Genomic DNA, 22867 nt, shown 5'->3' with positions numbered 1-22867 from the left:
ACAAAAACAAGTCTGGAGGAAAAGGGGAGAGTGCTAGCCATGATGGAAATTGTCACTGCCCTCAACCAAAAGCCTGGTGGAACATCTCTGCCTTACAGGCCCCGTGGAATTGCATTAGATCTAGCAGGGCCCTGGTGGTATTTGGCAGAGAGTTCCACCAGGTTGGGGCAAGGACCGAGAAGGCCCTGGCCTTGGTTGAGGACAGTCAGACATCTTTGGGGCTGGGGATCACCAGCAGATTGTTGTTTGCGGAGCATAACACTCTCCTGGGAACATACCAGAGGAGGCGATCCCGTAGATATGTGGGTCTCAGACCGCTCAAGGCCTTAAAGGTCAACACCAAAACCTTGAACCTGACTCGGTACTCCACTGGTCTGTGGCTCATCACAAGAAGCAAGTTCTAAACTGGGCTGAAAAAATCAGTCGTTAGAAATGGAAAATGAAAAATGTCACCAGAAGATTGCTATAGTAGGCTAGTTGAGCTGACAGTCCCTGAAAGATTAAATGGGTACTTTACCCAAAGGTATGCCTTAAAACTGTTCCTTTGGCGAAACCCAGACCTGTGTTCATCACGGAAAAATCAACAGCTTGAACACTTATATTTAAGATCAATATGATAGCTAGAGGAGAGGCATATATGAGGTAGTTTGAAAATGAAGACATTTTCAGCCCCAGAGTGTAGATGCTCGTGTAAGTAATTGATCAAAATAGTATGTATGTGCCTCTCTTCTGGATGTTATACAGAAAAATCCAGAAGATGCTACAGTGCCCAGCAGGCCCGTAGCTCGCGTGGGGCCCATGGGGCCCGCCCCCCATGGGTTTTGCGGGCCCCTCCTCCAATCCTCTGTTCCCCCCTCCCCCGATCGCCACAGAGCTCCAGGATTCCCCGGTGGGGAGGAAGAGCCGGCAAAGCTGGCCGGGACACGTAGGCAGGCGCGGGGGCGGAGGCGGCTTCTTAATTCCCTGGGAGAAGCAGGGCGAAGAGGAGCGGGGACCCGGGCGCGCGCTCCCTGCCTCTCGCGCTCAGGAATTCGCCGCCCGCGGCTGGAGCCCAGGGAGAGCCCATAGCGCGCAACATATCCCTCCTCCCCCCCCCGTCCCCGCGAAACGGCCGCCGCCACCAGACCCTGCGCCTGGTTGCTTGGAAGTCAGTCCCAGTACATTCTACGCCAGGCTTGCTCCCGAGTAAGTAGGCCCCCCAGGGTCGCCATCGAGCGAGTCTCCCCTACTGAACTACGGAGGGACAAAGGAGCGACCCTGCTGATGCATCTTGGAGTGCTCCATGGCTTGGGGATCCGGTTGCCAGCCCCATCCGTCGAAGCCCCAAAGACGGCCGCGGCCCGATGGAGCCGGGAAAGGCCGAGCCGCCCACCGCAAGGATTGCGCCGTGGGGTAGACAATTGATAGAATGAAATGTTTTATATGTTGTATTCCTGAGAAAATAAAATTTGTTTACCAAAAAAAAAAAAGAAAGTGTATTCCTGCCACGTGGGCCCGTGGGGGGGGCGGTGGCAGCCCCCAACCACTTCAATGGCCCGGCTCCCTTCCCGCCTCATTGCCTCCCACACAGGAAGTGCGCCCAAGGCCTTCCCGCTTGGCGCGGGCTTCTTCCTCCACCCCGGAGCTGGGCTGCCCTTCCCGCTTGGCATCATCGCCCCCACCCTTTCCACGATGCCTGTTGCCACCACCCCCGACTGGGGCACCCTCCGGGTTGCTCTTGGGGGCCTCCGCTCGTGGTGCGGGCGGCCCAGGGAATGGGGCTCCAGCTCTCCCCACCCCCGGCTTTGCCTTTCGGAGACTGCTTAGGCCCAAGCCCGTGGATGATTGGGCCGGCCTGGTGCTGCAGAGACTAACGAGGTCGAGGTGCGTGGCTGCGCTTCGGTCCGGTTGTGCCCCGGGAGATGTGTGTGCGGTGCGTGTGCGCTTTGCGTGCGCGCACACACATACTCCAGCCACAGGCCGCGAGTCCCCCCGTTACGGCATTATCTTGACTTGCCAACCCTCGGTAAGAATGATGACTTGCAGCCCTCCCACTTTTCCCAGGGCCCCCCCACTAAAAAGGTCCTAGCTACGGGCCTGGTGCCCAGAAGAAATTTTAGTGGCACTCAGTTGGTCCAGGTTTTTGTAATTTTGGTATGTGGTCAGAATGTTGGTTCACCAACCTTGGAAATTATTGGTCTTTGCCGATCTTTTGACTGAAAACTCAGTGTGTTTTTCTCAGCTGCAGATGTTCCACTTAACAGCATGGAAGTTGAGCAGCAGCTGATGCATGAATTAGTTTATTCTGATTCTATATTGTAAACCATAGAGTTTCTACTAGTAGAGTATACAAATACCATGTAGATGTCTAGACTAGATCCTAAACAGATTAAAGTCTATTCCATGCAAGGCTGATTACAGATAGACTTCACCACTAGGATATTGAAGTGTTGGCAGTTTTCAGCATTTTTGATCAATGGTTTAGGAATGTCTTTCTATGGTAATGAGCACATAGAAGTTTTGAAAGGAGTGCTTTGTGTCATAGTTTTCCTGTTCATGGATTCCCTGTTTTATATGTTGTCTGTACTTCATGGTCTGCTACTACCTAGTCCATTTAAGTAGAATGCAAGAGTATTTTCAGTTAATAAATAATTCCCTCCCCACAATGGAAATTTTATTACTTTCTTTATTCCTCTCTCTGCCCTAACCCCTCATATATGAAGGAGAAGCAGTGACAATATATGTTCAAAAGACACTTAGCCTTAGTAAATTTCTACAGTATTCAAACAGAACAAAATTTACGTTATTGTTTGTGGAACTAAAAGTGTCTTCCTCTGCTGTTTGCAGAACATTTAGAGAATGCATAAAGCTCTGTGGGAGAATGTGCCTGCTCAGGCTTGTAGACTCTATTCCACCATGCCCTCTTGGGTTATTCTACCACCTTGAGGGGCTATTCTTCCACTCTCAGGGTAGCCCGCCGCCACCACCACCTGCTCTTTATAAGGAATTGCCCACTGGGAGGGGCAGGACTCCCAGCTTCCCTTCCAAGTTCTGAGGCCTTGCCTCTGTGTCTCCCGCTGCCCAATACCTGAGCACCCCTGGGGGAATAGCCACTTGCCAACTGCCTACCTCCCCCTTGGCTCCCCTCTTTAAATAGTATATCTGAGATGGCGGAGGTCTATGTGGTACGGAGAACAAATCCCAGCATCAAAAGTTTAAAGTATTTATTAAAAAGAAAATGTTTACAAGCATACTTTTACAGCACCAGACTGAGCAAGGAATCTGAAAGAAACGGGTGAAAACGCATATACTCTGTTCCTCTCTTTATACATGCCCTATCAGATGGTAAAATATAGGACAGGCTCTTTAGCTTAGAATGGTGTTCTAGATCTCTACAGAGTTTCTGTTACCTTGAAATATGATCCAACTCTCCCAAGTAAGCACATGGTCAATGGCTGCCTGCTTGCAGCCCTCAGCTAAGAAATCTCATGAACTCAGCATCCCAAAGAAAAAGAACACCTTCCTGTGGCAAGGAATTTTTATCACCTCTCCCGATACCCCAACCCCTGACCAAGTCACGCCAGGTCAAAGAGGCATTTCCTGTAGAGCTCCAGGAATCTCTTTCCAAGAAATGCTCTAGAATTCTATTTCTCCAAACCCCATAGTTCCCTGTCTGAAGGGGGGGGGGAGCTTTCCCATTCCTTTGTCTAGATTTATTAGCATTTGTATGAAGGTGGGCAGAATTTAAAAATATGATTAGAATACAAAATAGGTTTAAAAAAACAAAAAAAAGATGGGGGGGGAGAAGATCACAAATGTTTAGTTTTCCTGTGGATTGGTCTACATACCTAGCATTTTTTTCCACCTGACTTCATACAGTGCGTCACCAGAAGTGGGTGATAAATTGTATCTACATGTTCACCACTAAATGCCTCTGTAAGTTGTTTCTTCGCGAATGTTTAACTTGCCAGCTTAGGTTGTCAGACTATTTCTGCTGCTAAATCTACTTTCTTCTCTTGTGTCCTAGATTCATGAGAAATTACACTACTATGAAAAACAGAGCCCTGTCCCCATGTTGCATGGTGCGTCAGCTTTGGCAGATGATGTAAGTGTCCCTAGTGAAGCCATTGGGGGTACTGTATTTCCCAAAACTGCTTCTGAGCAGAGTGTAAAACAAGGGGATCGTATAGATTGGATGTCAAATGTCTCCAAAAAGCTTGCCATCATCGGGTTGCTGATGCTGTTTTGATTTTATTAGACTTTTTACTGTTATGACAGCTAGGTAGATTCTTGTTCTACCTTGGTATTCCATTAGAGGAATTCTGTATTAGAAATCTTCAGTGAAACTGAAGCTGTTAGCTACTAATGTGTTATGAGAGTCATAGACAAGAGGAATGTTTTCTAAAAATAAAGACAAATAATATAGCTAAACTGCTGACAGAATAAGAAAAATGACAGATGATACTGAAGAAATGAGGTTTGTGAAAGATATAAGAAGGGGCTGTCAGAAAATCACTTTTTTAAAAACAGCAGAGATTTATGGATATTAAAGCTTTTCAAATTACTTTCATAACTAAAAAATAAAATCTAGAATAGCTGGCATTGATAGACTATTTAATTTCCTGTTACTGTAATTTTTATTAATAAAAAAATCAAGCCTGCCTTTTCTGCATTATATGGTGAATTCTACAACCCTGATGAATTGTGCGCACACCTGTATAAACTATGACAGAACGTAAGGTGGGCAGGGTAAAGTTAGACTGATTTAAGTGAAACTTTAGGTATGCTTGGCACAGTGGTATACACTGAAGGGCAATTTTTGTTAGGATACTTTTTTCTTTGAACAGTTTGTAGATAATTGATGAGATGCTTGGTTCTAATTAATTTCTTATACATAATGGCTCACTAAAATCATTCAGTTGCACACTTGGGAGGCAGAATGAAATTAACCAGTTTTGAACATTCATATTAACAACATTTGGATCTCCTTCCAATGTGACGTGTTAGAAAAAATCTGAAGAACAATAGAATTCAAAAATAGCAGTGACTGTTTTCTTCTTTTAGAATGATAAACAGCAGGTGTTAGTTTTTGCCATTATGATTGTGGACAAACCTGACCATATGCCACATATTGTCTGTGAACTGGTTAGAAGTTCAGTATTTCAGTGTAAATGAGCAACAAATATTTAGGTATGATAAAGTCAGTCATTAGCTTGTTTAAGGAACATAATGAACAATGGGTGTGTTTCACTGATTTCTCTGCACTCTTCAGGACCATTCTGAATCACCACTTCAATGGCCATGTTATGGCCACTGCAGTTATAAACATTCACTTTCTCTTTGTGTTCTTTTACTACATTGTTTTAGAAAGGCTCAAGCCTGAAATCATAAAGGTACTGAGTAAGGTCTATCACCCTCTCTGTTCTGATTCATTGTACGTTTGGTTTATGCATAGCTGAAGCTGTGTAGAGCCTAATTATAATGATGAGAGGGGGTTGGATTCTACCACTTTTCGCTAAACTGATATTTAGTTATTTGACAGGCATAGGGTTTGGCATTTGTTGACCCTGACAAGTCAGGCCTTTTCAACATTTTGTCCAGTGTAAGGATGTTGAATGAGACCAGTTTGCTTCATCACCACCCATAATTCTACATAGTTGGAGTCTACTTTGAACCTAACTAGGCAGCCTCTAGCATGAACATATGTTACATACAGTGCAATTCTAAACAGAATTGTATCCTTCTAAGTTTATTTATTTATTTAATTTCATTATACCCCGCCCTCCCCGCATGCGGGCTCATTGAAGTCAGTGGGCTTAATAGGATATAACTCTCCTTAACACAGTTAATCTCATAATATAGCACTAGGAAATTTTTATTTTCCTTCCCTTGGGGTGGGGTTCAAGCTCAAGTAACTGAAATGCTGAAGCAATGCAACATACTGTGTTAACAGCTTTTCAGTGAAGAATTTGGTCTTATCAGACTATTGTATTTAGTTGGATACCCTGGTATCTCTTCAAATTGTATTCAAGTTGGTTATTTGTGGCATAACCAAATGTAAATAATTGAGTTTGTTGTTAAAAGCTGTCCTTTAGCTTGAATATCTGGTAATCTAATACCAGCCTTATTACTATGATTAACCTGTCTAACATTTAACAAGCTTGCTTGCTCTATGCATGTAAACATAATAAAGTTCCGAGTACTAGCACTGTAGGGGCACTCTGTTTCCTTATCCCAGTCCTAAACAGCGTAGCTACTGTGGATTTTTGGAAGCGGTGTAGATTTCACCACTTCATTCAGAAGCTGTTTTTTATAGACAGTGTCAAAGTTTGATCCAGTCATTTTTACAAGCAGCCCTTTGTCTGCACGCAAAGGACCATTCACTTAGATGAAGTGCTGGGATTTGCCATCATTGCAATAAATCAGAATGTGATCTGGATGTACTGTTGCCAGATATGATTACTTTAGTTAAACTAAGTTGAAAGACCTGGCCAGAAATGAGCATAAAGCCAGAAAATGAAGAGTAATGATTGATACTCTGTTTTTCTTCATGCTGAACATACTGGAAAGTAATAACCTTGAACAGGATTGATTCTGGGTTGTCACTGAAATACTGAGTAAAACAATGGTCTTGCTGATGTTCTTTTGTGTCACTTCAATCTTCTTTACAGCTGACTGAGGAGCTGCAGAGCAAACCACTAAACAGTGAGATCAGAGAATTGCTGAAACTACTGTCAAAACCCAATCTGAAGGTAAGGTTGCTTGCACCTGTTAAAATGCACTAATTTTCTCGTTCTCAGTTTTAAACATTTGCAAAGGGTTTGAACATTCCCTGAGATTTTATGGGTATGCAAAACTGCAAAGGAGACTCTGCTTAAGTCATTTGAGGCATTATCACTATTTTATTTATTTATTTATAGTCAAATTTATACCCCGCCCTCCCTGCAAAGCAGGCTCAGGGCGGCTTCCAACAGCAACACAACAATACAGAATAAAAACATAAATAATACAGAATTAAAACACAGCATTTAAATAATACATTACAAAATATCAGTACTGGCGGCAGTTAAAAATCAAACAGAGTGCTTCGATGTTATTCCACGTAAAGTGTTTAGATGTTATTCTGCTCGTTCTTGAGGCTGCTGCTTGATGTTAACATTACGGACCGTGCACTAGGGCGGCGGCAGCCCCTAATTGTATGCCTGGTGGAAGAGCTCCGTCTTGCAGGCCCTGTGGAACTGTGAGAGGTCCCGCAGGGCCCTGATCTCCTCCGGGAGCTCGTTCCACATACCTGGGCCGTAGTTTGCTTAGGTAGCGGCTGAAGGGGGGGGGAGCTGAAGACAGAGGGACAGGTAAAGCCATGCTGCTGGTTGATGGGAAGGCCAGGAGGAAGGAAAAGAGGAAATAGTGGAGGAGAGGAAAAATGAGGTACCCCCTGCAAGTCCTTATAGGCCCCTGCTAGTATTCTACAGATTGGAAAGTTCTCTTTGTTGGTGTTTGTAGCTGATCCCATAAGGAACTCCTTGTCTATCTGCTTACTCTGTGTTGGGCTTTCTGCTGTAGGAGTGTACAAATGAGTAGTGAATCCTGGAAAAATACTGTGGCAGAATTTGGAGATTAAGCTAAAAAGGACAAGAGGTTGTAGAGTTCTAATATTGCCAGAATAGGAAAGTTAAATATGATGTATATTTTACTCTGTGGCAACCTCTTAAATGTTCTGTTGTAAGGAATGCCTGAAAACAACAAATGGGGAAACATCCACTTAATTCCCACTAGTTACAGATTGTTGTTGTTCAGTCGCACAGTCGAGTCCGACTCTTCGCGACCCCATGGACCAGATCCCGCCAGGCCCTCCTGTCTTCCGCCGTCCTCTGAAGTTTGCTCAATTTCATGTTTGTTGCATCTGTGACACTATCTAACCATCTCATCCTTTGCTGTCCCAGTTACAGATACTCCTTTGCTAAGATCTGGCATAAATTGGGTCAGTAGTTTAATTTGGCTTTAAGACATGTTCCTTCACAGCTACAGCTCTGAATTGGTATAACTAGCCTTTTGATAAGGCACCAGATCCACTGTTGCAGATACTATTTCAAAGACAGTTCCAAAGTCTGCATACCAATTTAGTCTTCAGCTGCCATTTCTGCAATCACAATTGTTTTGCAGCTACTGCCATTTTAAAAAAGGCTACTGCGGGCTATACTCATGTATAGCTTGGATCATGGAGAAATTTTTCCATGTGGTTCTGTGTATGGGAGTGAATATATGGAGAAAACCAGTGTCTCTATATGTGAACCAAAAAAAGATTAATTGACCCCCCCCCCGATGTTGCACACGTGCTGAGATATGAGCATATAGAGCTGTATTTGTCAGCTAAATCATAGTTGTAGAACTCTTAAGAGTGAAGATACTGTGAGAGATACCAGGCAGGCACCTTTGGCTGGCTTTAGGTAGTGAAACAAAACAGAAGTCCACTGGTACTTTAAAGAGTGACAGCCTTTACTATCATTTGTTATGATGGGGGTAGTAGGCTTGGCGATTGTGGGTTAGGCACCTGTGTACATGTTGCTTATCCTGAAAGTACATTCAGAGTTGCAAATCAATTTTTTTTCCAAAGGCAGTTTATCCTCCTGCCACTCGTCTCTCTTGGAAACTTGCCTCACACACGTACTTTGAGAATCATAAAACCATCCTGCTTGAGCACTTGCTGTGGAAGTAGGATAGATGGGAAAACTTTAGATTTAATTTCTTTTTGCTGTAACCTACACTCGGCATTGAATAAAGAATGTGATTAAAATTCCTAACAAATTGACATTGACAGAACAGTATTTTACCCTAGGAATCTGATGGATTTCAACACATATGCCATTTTTTTCCTAGATGAGCTAAATGGTCAATTACAAGTTATTGCTCTGAGCCAGGAAAATAGTATTACACTACTGGCTTTTGTTTTCTTCAGCAGTTTCTTTTTGGCTTCAATTAGTTCATAAGAAACCTATGGTAGAAGTTTATTGTAAGCATTAATTACTGGGCAAAGCTGAATGTTCCATGACATTTTAAAAATTACACTTTATTTGAAATGCAGGTATAACTCAGTATTATCGACTTTTAGGAAGCACCTAAAATAAAAACATTATTTTCTGGCTGTGTTAATACCCCAGATACCTCTGGCCCTGATTCAGAGACCAGCAAGTGCAGTAGTGCTCATGAACACGTTAACGTTATTGGTATCTATAACCAGATTATGATGTAGTGCCTGTAGCTTTAATAAGCAAAGATTGCATTCAAAGCAGAAGAGCCAAAAGATATAAAAAGCTGCTAACTGTTGTGAAGAGAAAGGTCTCCCAAATGTTGGGAGGTTTTGCATAGACCATTCAGTTAGGGCAAAGAGACGGGATTTGTCCAGAAGCCAGGGCCTGGGAGTGGGCAGCTCTACACAGATGCAGAGGGCAACTGTTTGATTGCCCCTGGGAAGCTGGGAATGCTGCAGCTGTTGGGCTGGAGTTTAAACTATGCTCCCCCAGCAAAGAAAGCAGTAAGATTTGCCAAAAGGCAAACAGACAAATACTAATACAGGTCCAAGGTTTTCAGGCAAAGAAAAGCAATAAAAGGTTCCCTAACTGACCTTATGCCTTGGTCCTCCTCTGGAACACATTGGCATGGCCAGTGCTTCACCTGCATGAGCTTTCGGGGTAGGGCGGGATATAAATTTAAAGATAAATAAAATAAATAAATGAGGGAACACATCACACTGGTAGCAGCCATCCAGCTGACTGATCCATTAAAATGCATACTGGGAATTCTGGGAGGAGAGACTTATCACCCACAGACCCTGCCCCCCACTGCATGAGCTCAGATGTGCCTGGTCAGCTGATCTGGCCAGGAGCCAATCCAGAGTCTTGGATTTTACCTGTGAATGAGGGTAGGAAGAAAAGGATTAGGCTCTCTCCATTAAGCACATGGTCCTTTGAAAGTGGTTCAAATGCCAGAGTTGAATGCTTTGAATGTCTGAGAAGGTCAATTTTGTCAAGGAAAGGTTATAGAAAATCAGGAAATGCATGATTCAGTACGGTTGTCTACAGATCCTATAAATATTGAAACAGATTGTTAATTTCATAGAATATTGTGTCCTTCTTAGAGATGCTTAGGTTCATCTTTGTATCTTCTATGCAGTCCCACATTGGACTGCTTCAGAGCAAGCCTGCCATGGAGGAGTTTCTACAAGCTTCTAGAATTTTCAAGAAAAGGTTATAGAAAATCAGGAAATGCAGAGAAAGACTGGGGAAATTATATGGAATTTATGTATAACCATGATTCAATACGGTTGTCTACAGATCCTATAAATATTGAAACAGATTGTTAATTTCATAGAATATTGTGTCCTTCTTAGAGATGCTTAGGTTCATCTTTGTATCTTCTATGCAGTCCCACATTGGACTGCTTCAGAGCAAGCCTGCCATGGAGGAGTTTCTACAAGCTTCTAGAATTTTACAGTTGAGTGATCCCCCTCCCCTCAGCACAGCAGAGCTACAAGGTCTGTTCCCACCCAAATGATCATGGCGTGAGGGGCAGAGGGAGCACTGTTTCCTCAGTCCTTTTTCTGCCACCATGAACAGATTTCTCGAAGAAATTGTATGTCTTTTTTTACCATTCTTTATTAAGATAATAGATATGGCTCTTTTAAAGAAATGCCATAGTTGTGGCATGAAAATGGCACAGAACAACATCCATGACCAGTGCTGCATGTGCTTGGGGGAAGGGCACAGCACAGCTTCTTGTCAGGCATGTAGCCTCTTCACTCCAAAACCATGGCAATAAAGTGCTCTTCACCTTTAGGCCACTTTGTGGGAGCAGTCACTTGAGGTTCCATTGGATTCCCCTCAAAAGAGAGCCAGGACCCCCTCAGTGGTCCCCATGCCAGTCTTGCAGTCAAAGCCTGAGACCAGAGAGACAGCTCAGGCACCAAGAGCAGCTTCCGAACTGCCTATTAAAAAAGCTAAAAAGAAGTCAAAGCACTCGACTTCATTAACTGCTCGACCCTAGCATACCGGCTCCAGCATGACATCAAAACCGCCTATCCAGGACTGGACACAATGCCGATGATCCAATTCCCCTTGAGGTCAATTGCAAATTCCCTCGCCACAACATCAGAATGACTCAGCTCACTATTGATCAGTGTCATCAACTCAGACTCGACCTTCGTTTTCTCCCCATCACTCGACATCATCTCCTCCATCCCGAAGACCTTGGTCCCTTTGAAATCGAAGTCCCAACAGTCAACGTTGTTGCCACTTCTCAGATGAAAGCACAGCATGTTTTCAAAAGCACCATACTCCTCCCCCATCAATGGCTTGAAAGGAGTACCAGTCCTCAGATGAGGATGTGATTGAATTAATCACACCTAGACAGAAGGCTTTAACAAACAAGCCAACCTTAGCTTCTGACGCCAGCACGTCTCAGATGTCAGATTGGGGCTCTCAGCCACAATGGGGTCAGTTCCCCCCTGATTTATACCCCCATGGAATCAGTAGGATCTTACCTTGTTGGCAACCACCTACCTTTCACACTGACCCTGTCACAAGATCACAGTCATCAGATTTGATTCCCCGTTCCTCCACATGCAGCTGCTGGTGTGACCTTGGATCAGTTACAATGTCTTTCAGAGCCATTCTCGAAAGAGCAGTTCTCAAAGGAGCTCTTTCAGCCCCACCTACCTCACAGGATGTCTCTTGTGGGGAGGGGAAGAGAAAGGAGACTGTAAGCCTCTCTGAGACTCCGAGTGAAGGGTGGGATATAAATCCAATCTGTTCTTATTATTCTAGGACATTGTAAATTCCTATGCAGACCTGGAGACACAGCCAAACCAAGAATCAGAGAATGGCTCAGAATGCACGTCCATTCCCTCACGATGACTCTGTGGGAGACCCCATGCCTATTTCACCAATGGAAGACCTGAGATTGTATTCTGAACAACTTGTTCAAATAGTTAAGGCACTAGAAATTGAATACATACCACCAGAGCCAACGATTGAAGACTCAATTATGAATGTATTGAATTCAACAGACTCGGGCCCAATAGCCCTACCAGTGGTGAAAGGCATCCTAGAGATCACAGCCTCTAGTCAAGTCTTCACTAAGAAAGTGGAAAACCTATAAGATTAGAGAGGAGGAATGTGAATTCCTATTTCAGCATTCCCCCCAGCTAACTCTTTAGTGATGGAAGTTCTCCTATCCAAACAAAACACAGGAATACACTCAGGCTCTCTTGATAAAGAGGGATGTAAATTAGACATTCTAGGACACAAAGTCTACACGTCAGGAGCCTTAGGTCTCAGCATAGCCAATTTCAAGGCAGTTATGGTGCATTATCAGATTTATTTATGCCTGGGAACAAATGTCTCAATACATAGAGACACTCCCAGATGGCAGAAAGAACCAGGCAAAGCCAATACAAGCAGAGGGAATAAAATTAGGAAAACAGGAACTTAATGCATCACAACATGTGGAGGTAGCCAGACCATAGCCTCATCAATAGTTCTCAGACGACATTCATGGCTGAGAGCTTTGGCCCTACCTCAATACACTAGGACCCATGTGGAGGATCTTCCCTTCAAGGGAAGGACCCTATTTAGAGAGTAAATGTATGCAGTGCATGACAGGATCCATAAGAACAGATTGACAGCCAAGTGTCTGGATATCACTTCCCAATAATCGGGGAACTTTAAAGCCACTTACTTCCCGAGACACATTCAGCAGCCTCAGTTTGGGAAGACATACAGATTCCAACCCACCCCAAACTACCAACACTATCGTACTGCTTTCAACACCAATTCCCACCTAGATGTCAACAACCTAGGCAGAGAGGCCGCCAGGGAATATCTCCTAGGGACCCCTGGCAAGTCTCCCCAATGACTGGGTAGCTCCCCACATTTTTCTGATAGGCTTTCTTCGTACTCACATCTTTGGAGCTCACTTACACAAGATGTTTGAGTTAGGAGTATAAAAAAGTTTGATTATTTTCTGGAATTTAAACCCACTCTTTATTGTCTTATTTTTAATCCTAGAGGGACAGCTGCCAACTTGCTTCTACAGCAAGAAATTCAGCATCTCCTCCAAAAGGTAGTTGTGCATGTTGTTCCCCTCTCAGAAGAACAGAGAGGTTTTTATTCCAACTTTTTGATAGATAAAAAGGGAGGTGGTGTGAGGCTTATCTTAGACCTGAGGGAACTCAACAAACACTTGAACATCTGCAAGTTTTGTGTGCTAACTCTAGAATATATCTTCTGCTTTATCAAATAAGGATGCTGGTTTGCAGTTCTTGATTTAAAAGGTGCATATTTCCATATATTCATGAAGCTTGCAGGAAATTCTGGAGATTTAGGATCGAAAATCAATCTTATCAGTACACAGTGTTACCATTTGGTTTGGCCGCAGCCCCAACGGTCTTCACGAAATACTTTTCAGTTACTGTAGTTTACTTGCACTTGAGGGGCTGTTTGATTTATCCTTACTTAGATGACTGGTTGCTCATTGGAGAATCAGAATCATGATTAGTAGCACATATATCTTTGACAATAAATACATTAGAATGGGTGGGTCAGTGTCCTTATAAATTTCACAAAATTCATACTAGTCCCCACTCAGGACATGTTCATTGGAGCAAGACTAAATTCCATCTCCCATAAAGCATACCTCCCAGTGAGTAGAGCTAGAACAATACAGAAATGGGTATCGAGATTTTCTCGCTCAAGATTTCAAGAAACAATCCACATACAGAAGCTCTTAGGTCTAATGGCTTCCACTATGGCTACGATCTGCCATGCCAGACTCCACATGTTTTCCCTACCGGCCTGGTTTCTAAGAAGTTTACAGGCCTGGTTTCTAAGAAGTTTTAACATGGGAATCGACCCACAATGGTGGAAACTATACCCAGAGGTATAATTAGATCCATGTCCTGGTGGTCACTTGATTCAAACCTATTAAAAAGGGTACCCCTCACCCCTGATATTCATCTATTTACAGATGTTTCTCTAAAAGGGTGGGGCGCTCACTGTGGTTCAATTTGTATTAAGGGGCACTAGAGTCCAGGTGAGTCAAGACTCCATATTAATGTTTTGGAGCTTAGAGCCCTTGCTTCTCTTTCAGACATCATCCACAGACAACTTAGCAACAAAATACTATATCAATAAATAAGGGGGAATGGGCTCCCTAAGATTATGCAAGGAGGCATCACTCCTTTGGAAATGGTCTATTCAGAAGAAAACAGAACTAACAGCCATATATAAAACAGGGCAAGATAAGTTGGCAGATCACCTGAGCAGGGACCCACTTTCAACACACAAGTGGTCCATAAACATGAAATTTTGCTCCCAATTTTCAAGACTTGGGGTTACTCTCAAGTAGACCTGTTTGCGTCAGCAAACAACACAAAATGTCCAGCCTTCTGCTCAAGAGCAGCCATGGACGACCACTCCCTGGGAGACGTATTCCATCTGCATTGGTTCCGCACCCTTTATTATTCCTTCCTACCCTTCCTGCTCCTCCACCACGTGGTATTGAAACTGAAAACAGGCAACACAAAGTGTATTTTAATAGCCCCCTTATGGCTAAGGAGGACATGGTTCCCAACCCTATGGAGCCTAGCCAAAGGCAGGAAAATACTTCAACCTACAACAAAAATGATTTGAACCCATGGCCTCATGTGATCTTTCTTCAGTTTTTTATAATATGACATTTTTGGTTGTGATAAAATCAGCACGCAGAGTGGGTGAGATCAGAGCGCTCAAATTCAACCCACTCAAATTCACAAGGATAAAGTGGTTTTGAGACCCAGTCTTGAATTCACCCCAGAAGTGGTTTCCCAATTTCACTTGTCTCAAGGCATAATTTTACCAGTGTTTTCCCCTAAACCTCAATCCCCAAAAGAACAAGCAATGCACATGTTAGATTTCAGGAGAGCATTGTTATTTTATTTAGATCGTGCCTCAACATTCATGAAAGATAACAACCTCATTGTTTGCTTTCAAGAACCGAACAAAGGGAAAACAGTATTGTCACAAACCTTGTCTAGATGGGTGATGACAGCAATTAAGATGTCTTACACAAGAGCAGATTTGGAATGCCCGTTTCCCCTAAAAGTGCATTCAACAAGGGCTCGAGCTTCTTCAGCAGTCTTTCAATGCAATCTTGACATCAGGGAGATATGCAGAGCTGCGACTTGATCCTCTCCACCTACGTTCATCAAACAGTACTCAATTGATGTGAACTCCAGGAGAGAAGCAGCTGTTGGAAAAGGAGTGTTACAATCACTGTTATGTTAATCGGCCCACACCCACCTCCATGGTAAGTGAGCTTCCTAATCTCCCATGTGGGACTGCACAAAAGGCACAAAGATGAAAACATAGTTGCATATACCTGTAACTGATGTTCATTGAGTGTCTTCTGTGCAGGCACACATCCCTCCCTCCTTCCCCACTGTGGGCCTTACACCTTCTTCATAATCTCCATGGCGGTGGAAAGAGAACTGAGGGAAGAGTGCTCCCTCCACCCCTCGTCACGTGATCATTTGGGTGGGAACTTTTAGATCTTCGACGTGGTCTCTGTGCTTCACACCCATCTGCTGTGCCAAAGGGAGGGGGAGCACTCAACTGTAAAATTCTAGAAGCTTGTAGAAACTCCTCCTCCACAGCAGGCCTGCTCTGAAGCAGTCCCATGTGTGCTTGTACAGAAGACTCTTGATGAACATTAGTAACAGCTAAGTGCAACCATGTTTTATGTACTCCACATTACTAACTAAAGTTATGAGGTGGTGATGATTCTGACCTAGTTTAGTTTCTAAGTTCTAAACACTATTTGTCATTGTGCTGAAATGATTAGAAACTGCTCCCAAGTAAACAGGCATAGGCTCAAGACGCAAGTTGTGAAGCAGGTGATACTGTAGTGATAGTAAAGGTACATATACAGAAACATATTTTGAATATTGTTTATCCTGTTGTGAGGCTAGACACATCAAATGAAGCAGTCAGGCCTCTTGTGAAACATTAGATAGATGTGAAAGGCGCAGCTTGTATTGATCTTTCCCACAACAGTGTTCAGTAACTGAAATTGCTGCATATTTTGATTAGTATAACTTCATTATTAAAAAGAGGCATTACATGAGGTATGCTGTTGCAATATTCTTCTGACTCTATTTGGCTTGAGAATTGCCTTTTCTGCTTGATGGGGGCATAAGGCTCTTTGGGCACTCGTGGTGTGTTTGAACATCTGTGCATGTGAATCAAGCAGCAGGCTTTTCTTTTTTCAACCTACTTAATGCCAAACAACAGCTTGAATACCTTGCTTCAAAACAACAGAATGTCTAGTCTTTCTTAAAAAATAAAGCTGCCAAGGGGAAAAAAAAGGGCAGGCTCTGTACAGCCCCCCCCCCCCAGTGATCCCATTTTGTTCATGAAGGTGCCCTGACTGCCAGGAACAGACTTGGGAGGCTTGGTGAACTTTCAGCAGGATGGATAGGCAGGAAAGTCTTGTTTCCTGAGTTATGGTTCATTTAATATAACCTAGTATTTCTGTGGAACAGCAAGAACCATTTGCCCCTATTGCTGCCTTCACATTTGCACTGATGTTAGAGTTTGTAGCTTGATAATTGCACAAATGTAATTGGCGAGGAGCCTAGCTGGGAGATGGGGAGGTGGGGTGGAGAAGCCCCATAGTACAGTATCCTTAGTTGTTGCAGTCTCCAATGCAAGTTAAATGGTTTGGTGAAACTGATTAGACTCTCTTACATTCAGATTCTGGTTTAAATCTGTTTCATTCCTAATGCAAATTTAGCATTTACTCCCCCCCACCCCGTTTAAATGAATTGTGAAGATAATCATCCATTTTCACAAACTTTAAAATGAATGAATGACTCTATACAGTATGATGCTTCCCAGGGGTCATTTCGTAGAAAAAGAGATGCATGAGCTCATTAGCATAACTCATTAGCATAACTTATTTGCATATGCCACACCCCCTGACATCACCGGAAGTGTGTCAGAAGGCAACACCCACCACTCAGGCTCCACTGGACTGTTTTGGATTGCTAGCTATTGGGGGGGGGGACACGCGCAGATCTGCCCTCACAGAGGAGGGAGAGCTTGTACCTGAAGGCAGGTGGGGGGGGGCTCTGCAACTTACCTGGTGGCTTCTTGCTCCTTGTGGCCTTACTGAGGGCTGCTGGGAGCAGGGGGCGGGGCTTGTTGCATGTGCCCGCCCCCTGGGCTCCTTACTGCCGGAGCTCCGCTCCTGTGCGCTCCCACAGGAAATGACCCCTGATGCTTCCTAACATGTGATTGTGGGGACAGGGAAGGTATGTCATTCATGCCCCAAAGACATACCTCTTTGAAGAGCACTAGAGTCTTTCTGAGGAATAGATCTTACATTTTCTAGATTGAAGAACCTACAGAAATGATTTGACTAGAAACCATGTCAAGATGTACAATAAGCATGCACAGTGCATGAAAAACAGTTAAGTAGTATTACTACTACTTAACACAAAATGCTCTACATCTTACAACAGCTCTACAGATAAGATTAGAATTTCAGCAGCCAATTCATATGCAAAAGAACCTCCTCAGGAAAGCTACTCCATTAGCATGTCACAGCCTGGGAAACTCCTACAAGATAATGACTCAGCCCTACCCCACCTTCCTGAGTAGATATAAATTACCTGCCTACCATGTTTCTTCTCACCTTGACACAGAGAGTACTCTATCTTTCTGTGTTATACCTCTGAGGATGCCAGTCACAGCTACTGGTGAAACGTCAGGTCCTACAATGCCAAGACCAAAGCCATACAGCCTGGAAAATCTACAACAACTATGTATTACTATTATATTGATTTTTAAAAGAAAGCAAAATCATGTAATTTAAATAAATTTATTTTGTGATTGGTAAAAAAAAGTTCCCAATTTCCATCCTGCAAAAAGAAATCAAACAAGGACAAAGTAAGGGGGAAAGATGCTTATTTGGAGGATGATTAACACTTTTACCAGATCACATAAAGTGGCTGCATATTTTTATGGAAGAATAGCTAGATAGTCAAAGGTGTCTGCTGAGGTTATAAGCTGTGAGGTAGAGCAAGTAGGAGCCTGAAGAGGCAAAAGTCTCTTGCTTTCTATTGAGGGTTCTGTGCAGGTAAATCCATCAGTTTGAACTAGTGGGTATAAAACATTTGAAAATGTATTTTTTAGGACAGGAAATTGCTTTTTTTGTGGCAGGAAGTCGCATGCTACAATAACTTCACAAGGGATAAAAAAAAATTGGTTCCATATCATTTTACTGAGTATAGCTGTCACAGGTTGATGATAAACACATGGTATCATATGGATGTAAACTACTGTAATACAGTTGAATTACAAATGTCTGCTTTGGAAAAGATCTGTAACTGTCGATATCACTTCTTATGATAGCAAATCTAAAACATTCCATTGACAAAGCTGAGAGTTGCAATGTTGTTGGGATGACGTGGTAGTGATGATCCTACCCTCTGAAATTTGATTTATTATTTACTTCATTTATACCCTGCCTTTCTCCCCAGTGGGGACCCAAAGCAGTTTAGATTGCCAAAGTCAAAGTTCTAAACTAGATTTAAAAACAGGAATGTAAATGTTCAAAATACGTTTCCTTTGCTCTTAGTTCTTACCCTACAACATAGAGAAATGAAGCCTGATAAATGCTTTAATCTGAAAAAAAATTGCACCAGACATTTTCTAAGTATATGCATTTTGAGCTAGATCATGTCTAAGAATGTAGCTGAACGTAAATATTTATATTTAGGTAGTATAGGAATTTGAATCATACCACCCTTTAAAGTTCTAAATATGGACCATGTTTACGTTAGAGAATCATATATACAGAACTGTAGCTAAAACAATTTTTCTAAAGCTGCCTATAATGAATATGATCTTGCTTTTGGGTTGTGATTCTGGAAACCTAGGCTACTTTCCAATAGCAGCCAGTGATGTAAGGCATAGCCTCTAGTCCTTTCAGTTTATTTTCATGAACAGAGAAACCTCTGCTTTCACCTCGGGTGAGAGGCTTTCTCCTGATGCCTGAGGAATGTGTATTTGCATTATAATTTTGAAAACTCTTAACAAAGTTGTCCTTTTAACATGTACAGTTTAATAGAATTTAATAGTCTTCTCTTGCATTATTCTGATTATTTGCAAGAGCAGTTTTAGAGTGCTTTCACGTTTACCTTTTCAAACCATAGTAGATTACTACCAGCAGTCATTTCAACAAAAAAGTTACTTAATTTCTATACTGTCCATAATATAAGAATAGACTACTGCTGTTATGCCAAACCTGTACAGCAATAGGACCATGCCATTCAGCAGTAGTGTCCTCTTCTGTAAACTTCGAATATGAACTTGTTTTCTATTTTCCCCATTTTGTGCTTTGTAGCTGACAATTAGTTAATTTGTTATTTTCAGGCTTTGCTTTCTGTGCATGACACTGTTGCTAAAAAAAGCTATGATCCAGTATTGCCTCCCATGCCTGATGACATTGATGAAGAAGAAGACTCTGTAAAAATAATCCGGCTTGTCAAAAACAGAGAACCACTGGTAAGTTACTGGGATGTGTGAGTTACAAGGTAATAGAATTATTTCTGTGACACTCATACATGAGCTGGAGGCATAGCATAGATATGTGCATAACTTTACTACTTTTTGTCTTCACATTTGAAACACATTGGATAACAATTTTAGTGTGTTCGAGATGTAATTCATCTGCAGATCAGTTGTGGTCTACAGGACTGCGTCTTCTGATACCTTTGTATGTAGCAGTTCTGCTTGACAGATCAAGGCCTTTTGAAAGGTACCATCTTGCTGGAAGGTAAAGACAGCTGCTTATGTAACAGTCCGCACTTTGTAGAAGGGTGTCCCTGAATGTGCCAGGAAGGTCTCCATTTTGTTAGAGGTTTGGAGACTTTACAAGGTAGAACTGTTCTGTTGGGCTTTGTCCTTAATAAATAGGTACTTATCTAGGTTTCTCTGAAGTGGTCTTTGTTGCTTTAAGGCAAGGTATATTATATTATTATTTGTAATTAACATTGTAATTTACCTTGAGTACCTTGTTGGGAGAAAGGAATGTTTAAAATGTTGATGATGATAAATGGTGATCATTTCCTTTCCTTTATTATTAAGCTTGTATGACCAAAGGTCTTGAGCATGAAACCAATACATCATAACAGGGCAAAGAAACAAAACCACTATTACAAAACACAACAGAACAGGCAAAAGGTAAAATACGGAACAATAAAACTTCTCATGTCTTACAAAAGTCTAAAACACATTGGATTAATTATAACAGTGGACCTATACAATTTCTCATCAGGTCAGCAGGATAATACTCATTTTAGCAGCATTTCAAGGAGATCACTGTTGTCAAATATTTTGCAATAGATCAAGTTACTGCTGGATCAAATTCTGCTAGCAATATACCATCCAGGACTCAAGAGGGAACTGTTATCTGGACAGAATTGGGGTAATCCAAAGAGCCTTGGGGACAGTCAAAATAACAAAAGGTGGTCTGCAGTCTCTATTGCATCAGATACACAGCCACAGAAGCAGTCTGAAAATGGGATTTTAGCAAATTGTTCTCTCAGTTCTGTTGTTGGCAAAACGTTCAATCTGGCAAACATAAAAGCAAGAAGTTTCAAACATGAGGGAAGGGTCCCTAGTGCCAAAGTGGAGCATACACTTCTTGCTGGATTAGTGTCCTGGCACAGTCAAAGTCAATCACCCTCATCCTGATCAATTTTGATGCTTCCTGGTAATCCGTATTCCTGAGCATTATGAAGGAAAGGCCAAGAGACACACCTCTCCCAAGCACTTCTGAAATGGTCTTCCTTCAAAAGATGCAAAAGCCCCCTTTGGGCATTAGGTACTGAAAAAAAGACCTTCGGCCTCAGATTAAAGGCAGCACTCCAAGCTCTGGACTCGAATGAGCACTATGCAAACTCTTAAGTGCAGTTCCTGCAACACAGCTAGGCATGCCTGCCATCCAGCACAGGAACTGTGTATAATCCAGAGACTCAGAAACTCCATTTATCCAAATGCCTGCCCCAAACAAGATCTGAGAAATTATTTTAGCATTAAAAGCCTTAATGGCTGTAGGTACATACTTGATCTCCTTTTAAATTAAAAAACCTCAAACTTTTAAAAGAGTGTTTGTATTGGTCCTAACAATTTCAGTAGCTGGGTGAACATGGACTTTCCAGGTGAAACTATGGCTGAACATAACTCCCAGATACTTAAAATGAGCCACCTGCTCTGTGCCCCCTCCCCCAACAGTCCAAGTCTTCTGTCTAGAACAAGGCCTTTGTGGAGGGGGGGGGATCATTATTTACCATAATTTACAGATAGCCTCTCCTGAATACAATAATCAATAAACGCATTTAATGCCTTACAAAGACCAACTTCTGATCTAGATCGTAGCACCATGCCATCTGCATAAAGCAAAATGGGGGTTTCATGGACAGCCAATATAGTGCTAATTTTTGAAAGTAAGGAATCATGTCATTTACATAAAGATTAAAAAGTAGAGGGGTTAGAAGACAGCTTTGTTTAGTGCCTTGTGAAAGGAGACTAGGACCAGTCAGCTTCCCCTCTGGTCCACAGCTAATTTGTGCCATTGGATTCTCATACAATTTAAAAATTAGCCAGAGAAGCCTTTTATCTATTGATGTTTTAGCCAGTTTAGCCAAAGACATGCTGTTAATTACCTGTGCCATTATATATCCAGCATAATTTGCTTTGGAATCCTTTGAGTATCTAGGATAAGGTAAATAATAATATCCAGTCTCTGGAGGGCAGTCTTTATATTTACTATATAAGCTGTTATTATCTTGTCCCATTCTGGCATCAAAATCCCCTCCTATAATAATATATGTCCTTAGATTATTTTGTATTATCTGCCAAATATATGTTTCCAATTCTTTCCACTCCGTTTGTATTTGTGATTTTACTTCAAGTTAAATATACGTTTATAATGACACAGGAGACCTGATGAAAGGCCAATAACACTGCCATTGCTAATTGGCCACAAGAAGGGAGCTTAGTAATATTAACATTTAAAGATGTCGTAACTAAAATCCCTAATCCTCCCTTTGCCCTTCCATGTTGGGAGGGCCTTGCTGCCAAATCAAAAACCTTATATCCATTCAAAGAAGGGGTCTCTAACCATGTTTCTTGTACCAATATCACATCATATTTACTTAATTTTTGTATATTACCTTCTCTAATCCTACCCGCCCATCCCATGACATTCCAAGACAGGAAGGCTAAGATTTGTGACTTGGATCCCCAACTTCCAATGGCTTTTTCATACAGTCAATTATTAGAAACAATCTTATTCAGTTGTCCAGTGGCATCTTGGTATATACAGCCATTTTTTGTCTGCTTTGTATTCCTAGCTCCAACATTTGTTCTTTCATTCTGTATTTTTCTGTATGGTGAATGCTTCCTCCATATGTTCTGACTCAATAGTCATATCTGTAGATGTTAAAAGAGTCAATTTGGGAGCAGAATCCTGTATATCAGAGTCAATCTTTGTGATTAGCTTTCCATCTAAAATGGATGTAGTGCAGAAAACGAAATACCTAGGAATTTGGATTTCAGGTAACACTTCGACGTTATATGAAAGTAACTACGTACAACTTCTAAATGATATTTAAAAAGATTTAAATCATTGGGAGAAAAATATCTTTCGTTACTGGGCAGAATAGCGACAATAAAAATGAACATTCTTCCAAGATACCTGTTTTTGATGCAAAACTTACCAATACTTAAAAATTACAATTTTTTTAAGGATCTAGAGAAAACTGTAAGTAAATTTATATGGCAGTCTA

At 42.1% G+C, this 22867-nt stretch overlaps 1 protein-coding gene across 1 annotated transcript in view; it reads left to right on the top strand.

Annotated features, from left to right (window-relative positions):
• MPP7 (membrane protein, palmitoylated 7) overlaps positions 1-22867 on the top strand; it is a 149655-nt gene that overhangs the window by 74297 nt on the left and 52491 nt on the right. The window contains exons 4-6 of the mRNA XM_015421412.1: positions 4007-4084; positions 6651-6731; positions 19449-19580. Coding sequence (XP_015276898.1) covers positions 4007-4084; positions 6651-6731; positions 19449-19580 — 291 coding nt within the window. The remainder of the gene's footprint in view (positions 1-4006; positions 4085-6650; positions 6732-19448; positions 19581-22867) is intronic.

The sequence above is a fragment of the Gekko japonicus genome, unplaced genomic scaffold (genome assembly GCF_001447785.1).
Source record: "Gekko japonicus isolate JY-2015 unplaced genomic scaffold, Gekko_japonicus_V1.1 scaffold725, whole genome shotgun sequence".
Lineage (NCBI taxonomy): Eukaryota > Metazoa > Chordata > Lepidosauria > Squamata > Gekkonidae > Gekko > Gekko japonicus.
Note: the sequence above shows the minus strand (reverse complement) of the source record. Positions and strands in the feature narration are given on the sequence as shown.